This window comes from Neltuma alba, unplaced genomic scaffold (assembly GCF_004799145.2).
Source record: "Neltuma alba isolate B1F8T4 unplaced genomic scaffold, ASM479914v2 tig00012184_pilon, whole genome shotgun sequence".
Lineage (NCBI taxonomy): Eukaryota > Viridiplantae > Streptophyta > Magnoliopsida > Fabales > Fabaceae > Neltuma > Neltuma alba.
In genome coordinates this window covers 35,462-45,485 of record NW_021636726.1, presented here as the reverse complement: position 1 = coordinate 45,485, position 10,024 = coordinate 35,462, and the positions used below count along the sequence as shown (strand labels likewise).

The 10,024-nt window shown below is 37.0% G+C and overlaps 1 protein-coding gene across 1 annotated transcript; it reads right to left on the bottom strand.

Annotated features, from left to right (window-relative positions):
• Window positions 1–2,901: 2,901 nt before the first annotated feature.
• Window positions 2,902–8,364, bottom strand: LOC114724286 (uncharacterized). The gene is made up of 5 exons (XM_028910603.1): window positions 7,851–8,364; window positions 5,000–5,050; window positions 4,409–4,471; window positions 4,237–4,305; window positions 2,902–3,650 (listed from the first exon to the last, which is right to left on the bottom strand). Exons 1-5 carry the CDS (start codon window positions 8,193–8,195, stop codon window positions 3,402–3,404), a joined length of 777 nt encoding a protein of 258 aa, XP_028766436.1. The 5' UTR covers window positions 8,196–8,364; the 3' UTR covers window positions 2,902–3,401.
• Window positions 8,365–10,024: the final 1,660 nt, after the last annotated feature.

Genomic DNA, 10,024 nt, shown 5'->3' with positions numbered 1-10,024 from the left:
AAAGGGTCAAAATGTATTGACAAATTAGTATACAAGTACACTAGAAAAATATCATAATAAACATAGTATCAATAACTTTTATAATTTACTACATGTGCAATGGAATTAATCACTAAAGTGACAATATTTATGAAAAACCAACAAACCTATGACAGAAGTTACATTAAATATATTCAAATAACAAGTTAATATTAAGATTAAACCAGTACCTATAATATTTTCTTGCCATTCAGACCACAAAAGTCAATCCATTGCATACTACATTGGCGACATTTACAATAGATTTGACAACTTCACTAATAGCATTTATCAAAAACCAGAATATTCTATAATAGTAACTACATTTAGTGCTATCATGACTAAGGAAAAAAAAAAATTTAGTCGTGTCTTCTCTCTCTCTCTAAAGAAGATGACTTATAGTTGTTACTTTGGTTCCCATGGTTTCTTTTGATTCATAAATATAAGCAACAAAGCTCTATAATGGCTGCTACTTGAAGAAGAAAAGGACCCCTTGTAGAATGGTGTGCTCTCAAAATCAAAGGTGATTTCTTTTCTCTGCCCTAAAAGAGTTCAACTATGTCTCCAATGTCCAACAAAACCCATTGAAAGAATGATGTAGCCATGACATAAAGTAATGTCTTCTTCATTTTCTTGTGAAATCGTTTGAATCCAAATAGTAATTATCTCAGAAAACTTAGAGATCATTCAACTCACAAAAACTGTGGGTCTATATAATTATTGAAGTGAAAAGCCCATTATTGAAAGGGATGCCAAACAGATTGTGTGGGAAATTCTATGGTTAATTTCAAGAATGAAAACAGTGGGAAATTCTGTGGTTAATTTCAAGAATGAAAACAGTGCAACTATGTCCCCTACCTTGAAGAAGACGATGAAGAGAGAGAAGATAAGGAAATGTGAAAAAAGGTATGGAGGTAATTTGTCAAAATTTGTAAATTCCAATTTAATACTTGTAAGCTTATTTGTATTTTGTGAATTTAGAGTGACTTATTTAGGGTTTTAAAATTCAATAGGTATTTACATAGGATTTTCCCTATTTTTAGTCTTTAATTAATTTTAATTAATATTTTAAATTGTATGGATTAATTATTTGATGCTTATAGTTTATAGAGTTTTTGAAAAATTTTTAAAAAATACTTTTAAAAAGTATTTTCACACAAATTGAAACAAAATTTCTTTCACATTTATATAAAAATTGTAACAATAGAAAGATGACGAATATTAAACAAAAGGGAGTACCTTATAAATTAATGTTTTTGCCAAAAAAACTGCTTTTCGAATTTTTTGTGATATATTTCTTCTAATCAACACAACTTTACCGATGGTAAAATTTATCACGAATAGCTTGTTATATAAAAACTATAACAACAGAAAAGTAGGCCAAAAAATTGATATAAATAGGAAAAACGCAGCGGCTGCTGCAAAATGAGAAATTTTGATCCGTTGGAACGCGTGGTGGCGATGTTTAGCATTGTTGTTGTTTATGGACCTGTGTTCAGGTATTGCGGCTGTGCTAGTGAAATCAATTGAAGTGTCATAACTTGAAGTTGGGACAACTTCAGAACTTCGTTTGTTTGCGAAGTTTGAAGAGAGGATTAGGGGTCACGTTGCATGGGGATATAAAGAAGCACGAAGCGTTGAGGAATGAGGATTAGAGGACAAGTTAAGAACTTCGATATGGTTGGATGAGCAACATGTTTATATGCATGTATTTAATTATATAAAATGGGGAAAAAGTAGAAAAGAAATCTTTTTTTTCTCACTAGATATAAGTATTCTTCTATCAGATATAATTCTATTTGAAACACTGTCAAATACTAACTATAAATAGCTTTCCTAATGAAACATTGGTTATTAACTGGGAATGCCTTAGACCAATTTGAGTGCCCAGCCCATACTAAGATGTGCCAGTCTCTGGCATTTCAAAGGATTGGTCAGGCCCAAAAGCTTAGTATGCAATTTTATAGGCCAGGCCTGGTTATTCCTGGCCCAAGGACTCTAGCATCTATTCCCATCTCGACAGAATCAGACCGAGACTTTTGACCTTTTTGGTTTTTGGGTATCGGAAGATATGAGAAATCTGAATCGATAAGAAATCACCAGCCACCACTAAATTAGCACAAGAAGTTTCCAATAATAGATGCAAATTCAACTCATGCCTTCCTACCAAATCACAGGAAGGCATGAGCTGAACAAAACTCAAACCAAAAAGTAGAGAAATAACCTAATCACTCAAATAAAACATTGGGAGCCCTTGAGAACATACCATTATTCTGTAAACATCAAATTAGCTTAGATTCTCCAGTCATTTTATCCAGTGTATACACATTGCCAAGGGAAAAACTGACTCTTAGTCACACCATATTAACACAAGTTCATAATTAAACTAAGAGTTAATATAATCTTTAATCTCTCAAATTTGCCTTTATTTTGGTTTTAGTTCCTCAAGTTTCAAATTACAGGTTTTAGTCCCTCAAAGGACAAAATAATTTAAATTTTTATCGAAGTATAAGGAGTAATATTTAAAATGAAAAGAAACTTGAGGGATTAAAACTTCTCATTTGAAATTTGAAAAACCAAAAGCCAAAATGAGAGTAAATTTAAAAAACCAAAAATTGTATTAGCCTTTTAAATTAACTAGGGTTGAACTATGTCCTAATTATATGCATTAACAACCCGTCTTAACCATAATTATGATAAGCATTGATTAAAACATAGTGAGTTCTAATTAAAGTTAATCTGCAACTGTGGTCTAGATTTCAATGGTTTTGACCCCCATTAGGCTTAATCTACTGTTAACATATTTTATGTGCGCGCGCGCGCATGTGTGTAGAGAGAGAGAGAGAGAGAGAGAGAGAGCTTTTACCAAAATCAACAACAGTGTTTATAAGAATGAGAATCACAACACATTCCATTCAGCAATGCTTACCAAAACAAGCAGCAGCAACCAACCAAAATGCTTGAATTATCATTATCTGAGGAACATGTAATTACATTTAACAGTGATCATTTCTATGAAGACGATAGAGAAGAAGGATCGAGGGTTGCCCCAAAAGAATTTTGGACAACGTCGAAGGAACTTGTGAAGGAATGAATGGCGACTACGTCCGACACGACGTGTCAGAATCTCTCCACTACCCTCGCTACTTTCATGACCTCAAAATACTATTCCCACATCATGATTGAAGACAACGTGAGGAAAGTTGATCTATTCGGGGCCTACAGCTACCTTACCAAAACCCAAATGGTTAGGACTCACAACAGTCCTGCTACATCTCATTCAGCACAGTAAGTACTAGGGGCAGAGTAATCCTGGTCCAACTTGTGAACAAATATCATTCACAAAGGACAACCTAAGCTTTCTTTGTCTTTTTCAGTTTCTTTCATGTCAAAGCATTGGAGCTTAAATCCTCCTCGACAGGCAGATTTAGATCAGGCAGTAAGAACGAAGCTTCTTGCTTACTAGTCTCTTGCGCTTTCATAGAATTGGTTGGACAGATAAGTGGTGCATCATTAAGAACTTTGCTCGCGATGTTCCTGGATGAGATTGCATTATATGAACGAGACTGTTCCTCTTCAGTGGCCACAGAGGCTGCATCTGTTTTAAAGGCCTTTCCGGACTCTAAATCAAGCTGTTACAAAAGATTCATTAAGAAATAAATTAGATTATGAGGCATCATGCTGTTCTTCCCTAAATATTGAAATGCCCATGAAACAGTTTTGGCTCTTTTTACAGATGAAGTATTTCGATTTAGTAGCCCCCTAACGAAGCATTCTCATATACAAGGTACGAAACTGATATTGTGATTTGTGAAAGAGCAAATTGCAAAATACTTTGTGAGGGACAAAACCGATAGATACCTAGGATGTTATTTTAGTTCTAAAAAATATCACATATACCACTATGTATGTCAGACATGTCAACCAAGGAAAGGACAGAACACAAGGGAAAGAAATTTATTATGCAGACACGATGAAGCTGATACCCAGAAGGCTAAACAAAATTAGTAATTAGCTGGAATAGTGGTGACAGCTCGCAATTATTACACATATATATATATAAGCTGATTGGTCGAACTCAAAACAGAGAAGTGCATTACTAGCAGAAGAAAGTAACCCTATTTCAGTGATCAATTGCATCATTGCCACACTTATCATAATTATGGGGACAGAAGATATCAAGGATGCCAAAAACAAAAAAGGTGGATAACTGGTCACCTTCATTCTCTTTAAGCTTTTATTTGCGGCCCTATGTTTCTCAACAGTGAGACGCAGAGATGCCAGTTCCTGTTCAAGAATCATGACAATAATAAGAAAAGTACTTCTTCTTGTTTTTTTCCCCCCTTTTCAACCGAAACCAAAATCATTTGAAGCCCACAATGAAACGTACACTTTTCAAATTTTTCCTTTCCTTTAACAGCAAAGTTTCTTCCTCCTTTAGTTCAACTAAAGTCTGCAAAACAGCATCATCAAAATGTGTTAAACAGGCACACTCTTCTAGAGATTTATACATAAATGTGCAGGTAAAAATCAAACTTCTCTTTCACCCATAAAATAACATGATGAAGTTAGCTCTATTCTGAAGTTTGATGACAGCAAAGTGACGAAAAACAAGGTGATTTGGCCATATAGGTGCACGTATAAGCATCTCCTGCACTTCCGCTCTATTTGATGATGCTGACACATGCGGTAGCCCATTATTTATAGGGAGAATTATAATCAAGTCCCACAGAAGAGAAACAATTACTAAAAAATCCTAATAATAACCTGAGCAGCCTGTAATGACAAGTCCTACAGTGGAAAATAATAACTTCTAGGACTTGTTTTGTAAATTTTTTTTCTTCCATAGGACTTGATTGTAATTCTCCCTATTTAAATTTATACTATCATTTCATTAGGATAAACATTCCTTATTCTCCAACCAAGTATTTGGACCATGTGGATCCAATGCTGGGTTTTAGTGAAAAAGTAGGTAAAATACCTTTTTTCTTCTTGACCTTTTTGTACTGGTTGTTTCATTTGGATTCATAACCTGCCAGACAGTAAATACGGGAGCGTCAAAATCATATCATATGAAGATAAAATAGCTGCTCAAAATATAGACTCGAGGAATTTGATGATATGATTGCATGAGTTTGGGTACAAGGACAACGGCATGCAATAAAGAACGAATAGGTCGGGGCTCAACCATACAGCAGTTTCACGAGTACGTGATGGAAAAGATAATCTTTGAAATTAAATAATAAATCATATCAAGAGCAATGATTTGAGTTTTGACGAATACCATTCGAAACGACTAACCAACAGAGACAGAAAGCACACAAGAGTGTGATAAAAGAAAAAAACAAGAGACAGATATCCTCTCCTTTTTTTCTAAGCAAAGGGAAAAAAAACTTGAATTTTATCCTTCCTTTGCCACGCAAAGGAAAATCTACAAACATGCCGAAAATACGCTTCTATGCAGACTCATATTCATAATCAACTTACACCAAGAATTTAGTCAGTATGGCAAGCCAAAGTCATCGATGATACCATAATAGATCATTTCCTCGATAAGAAACCTGCTGTGAACTGATTATAAATTCCCGGTGGCAGCAGCAGGAGAAAGAGGGAAGAAGCCTATATGACTTAGCAAAGGTATAATCTTAATAAATTACCACTTAAAGGCCAAAAATCTGCCGGACTTGTACACTGACCCACCAAAATACAGATACATATTAAAAAGAAAAATACATATTTACTTAACTAGTATTTAAGTACGCATCTCCTATAGAGGTTTGTAATTAATGTGCCATATTCTTTCTTTCTTTTTATTAATGACATTATAAGTCAACCGTGTTTTTTGTCCTATCCTAACACAGCAATTGCTTGGTCGTGGCTGCGATTAAAAACTAAAAATTGCAGTCCAAAAGATTCACGACCTTCTCCAATCGTACACATTCGTAGTGAATGATAATATTCATTTGATAGAATGGGGGAGTATGGTGGATTCGAAAGAAAAACACTTTCGAGTCAAAGACCCCTCTCACGTCTTAACAACATGCCTGTCAAGAGAAGCATGATCCATGCGAAAGAAGGGCACCTTTGAATTTAAGGAAGACCCCTCTATAGGCAGCACAGAAAACAAAAAAGTGATTATTTTTTTTGGTAAGCGACGAGACAGATTGAGTTGCTTTATGCCATTAAATTGGTGACGAAGTGGTCCCCATACGGTGAACTCGTAAAATGGCTCCTACTCTTCCTCCTGGCATTTAACGGAGAGAAGCATCTTTCCATCCATTCGCATCTTCATTTCCTTTTCTCGGAGGTATAATCAACTCATCTTAAACTCCAATCTAAGAAGGGAAATACAGGAGGAGAGCCTCGTCATCGTTTCAATCCCCGCCATTGCAACTGATGCGTACTCAGATTCTTACTTTTTGGACCCTACCAAGCATAAAAAGGCCACGAGTACAGCAGCCTGTCATTCTAATGAATAGACTCAAATAAAAATTCCCCCTACTTTTGACTTTGCTGATCACCTATGCTGCCATCTTTCCCGCGACTAAAAAGGTCCGCCATCATGCTGTCAAGCAGCAGATGCCGTACAATACATTAATATTAATAACATAATAAATAGATACATAAATTATTAGTTAATTACATAAAAATCATATATTTATATTTATTTTTACCTCACGCATGACGCGTGAAACGACGAGGAGCAGAGAGTGAATAAATGAGGCAAGAAAGGAACTCCTGTGGGAGAAGAATCATTTCTCCAACACAGCAAACACTCAGGAAGTGCACAACCACTACCAACGCTACGCCAAACTGCACGCAGACAACATTGCCAAGAAAACACGCTACCAAAACGGCAGGGGACCCGAGGTGATATTACCGAACTACCCCTCCCGGTAAATCGCTCGTACAAATATTATTTACATCATCCAATCGAGGTGCTGAATGCAGGCGCGACAAAGCAGTTAAGGAGCACGAAGACGTTTGGTTCCAGACTTACCAGTACTTCCATCCTTGTCCACAGACCCCTCCATGATCCGCTGGAAACAGTTCTGAAAAGACATACGACCTTCTGTCATAGGGCTGTTTCAGTAATTTCAACACTCTGCGTGGCTCAGCGGAAAAGAGCAAGAAGGAAACGGGATAGCCCGAGACAGGGAAACATACTCAAGCCTCTGACTCCATGACTTGAATGAAGGTCACTCGCTTTCTTTGGGGGCTTGAAATGGAATTTAATGATAATAAAGTGTAACCATCTCGGATTTTTCCGATATTAACTTTTTATTAACACGAGTCAAAATCTAAAAGAAGTTTCAAGGAAGACACCGTGGAAGGGTGTATGGTCCACATCAAAATCCATATTCTCTCATGATAGAGTAAACAGAAAAATCAGGGTCGAACTTTTTCGGAGGGCATCTTGGTCAACAAGATCAGGCACTGGGAAATGCTCCGGTTATCGGATAAGCTCCGACCGGGGAGAGGGTCGCGCAACGGTGAATCTGCTGCCACGAGGCGAATATCGGTTGGTCCGAAACTGATATGACAGGAAAAGAAAACAAGGCAGGGGCCACTACATAAATTATTTCCCACCTGACTTACACGGATTCGTCAAGGTAAATATCCATGTTCCACAAGGTCATTTTCGTCAGCTTAAGTACTAACCGCCACGCTACGTAGATAGAGAAGTTTCGGCGCCGCGTGATTCGACGTGCGCAACTGAACCACAAGACAGGCAAACCGAACGCATCCGGTGACCGGAGATCTGTCACCGGAAGCAAATAAACCAAACAGAACAGAAAAATTAAACCGAAATACAAAAAAAAGCAGCGAACCTTCTTAGATCTTGAGCTCTCCACCAGTTTGATCGCACGGCTGGACTCTTCGCATCCATCAACGGCGTCGCCGCCGCCGCCGCCACAGCTAGCAGAAGTGGCACAGCTCCAGGAGAGCGGCGTGGTAGGACTAGCTGTCGTCTGTTCTTCTTTCCCTTCAGAGCCACGGTGTCTCGGAACCGACCTAGAGCGACGCTGGCGCACAGTCCAGTCGACGTGAAGACAGGGAGGCTGCTTTCTGGTCGGAGGAGGCTGCGGCGGAGTAGCGTGATGGAGACGGAGGAGAAGCTCGACGACGACGGAGTCGTCGGACATGGCCACGTCGATCCAGTCTTCGTCGCACATGTCGCTGAGACTGAAGAAAGAAGAGAGAAGGATGGCAGCGAAGAAGAAGAAGGCGAAAATGTTGTATGGGGGTGTGTGTCGTTGGGAATGTTAAGTAAATAATAAATAATGAGTCGGGATGGCGTGGGGGCGCTGTGCGTGTTTGTGTGTGACTGTTGTGTGTGTATCTAAGAGAGAGAAAGAAAGGGAGTATGCTCCATGTTGCTGACAAACCCTTGTTCTTGTGGATCATTCTTCTCTTGCCTGGGCCCCACTTTTACTTCTTCGCGGCTTTTTCTCAAAGCGTTCGGTGTATAATCGTCGCAAGCGATTTCAAGCGTTCATTTTATCTAACGAATTTGAGCCTTTCCTTCCTGCAACCAATCCGGACCGTCTATGTATATATATTTTTAATTTTTTAATATGTACAAATTAATTATATAACTCTTACTAAAGGTCGTATAATACTTCTCCAGTCATTAATATAAAATTTATTTATTTAATTTGATTAAATTAAAAAAGTTAGGTAAGTTAGTTAATTATAAAAAATATAATGTATTTTTTTAAAATATCATAATCATTTTCCTTAATATCATTCCTTCTTCTTCTACTTGATTATAATTGAGAGAGTATCTATAGGATCATTTAGAAAAAATTGATAAATATGATGAATAAATCTTATATTTAGAATTAAAATCAACTCAACAATTAGGTCCTATATTAAGAACATGAGGAGTATTAGAGAAACAAAAAAAAATTTCTGTTAATTTTTTTATTCCGTAATTACAGACTTAATTTAAGTAATTGGTGCTGTTTTTAAATATCAAGTTCAACCTTTTATTTATAGTCCACCTTATTTTATGACCTCGGTTTTTAAGTCAGTTGGACTTTCTCGGGTAGGCCCCATAGGGCCAATGGGCCTGTGTTTTCTTCTTGAGACTTTCTCATGAAATGGTTAGAGAAACATTTGGCTAATTTTGTGGATTTCAAGTGATTGGGCCTTTATTTTTGTTTTCCGACTGTTCCAATTTTCCCAATATGAGGCTTCGTAGCTCGTAGTTCGTTTCCTCTCTTCAACGTTGGTAAGCGGAAAGAGGGCCCAACCAATTGATCCGTAAGTGTTGCTTTAAATATTGGGCCACCTTGAGCCCACTTGATTTTGGGTCGTTTTACGCTGAACACAGGGTGTTCTCTTACCAAAAGTAATCATATTTTGTATCAAAAAAAGTAACAATGTTTGAGACACTATTAAATATTAAATGTAAGCATATCTCTCAATAGAAATTTGAATATGAGTCTGTTATAAAGACTATTTTGATTTGTTAGACCCAATAATATTTCCTTTTTCTTTTGCCTAAGACCCAATAACATTTCCAAAATTATATGGTTAGGGCCATTTGAGCTTTTCATCTCTTTCTTATGGTCAAGATTTGAGATCCAAATAGCCCAAAATAAAAGTTACAACTCATTAAAGCGCCCGTTGAGATTGAATTTATAATGAATTATATATGAAAAAAATTTGGTCTTATTAAAAATGATACAAACACAGAGCCGAAAAAACGGGCTAAGTCCGTTTAAGTTGAGGGCCGGGCTTGTAATTTAAGATCTTTAAAAAGAACTTGGACTTAAAAGGGCCAGTCTTGTAAGGCTTGAAAATAAAAGGGCCTGCCCTGTAGGGCTGTGGACCAGCTTGTTTAGGCCCGCCAACAATAATTTTTTTAATTTATATTTTTTTTCTTGACCCTAACCTAAGTCCCTAACATTTTACACATTCTCCCTCTTTAAGTTTCACTTTCAGTTTTTCACTTACTCTTAGCTCACGCTTCAATCTCTAATGATATTAAAATAAA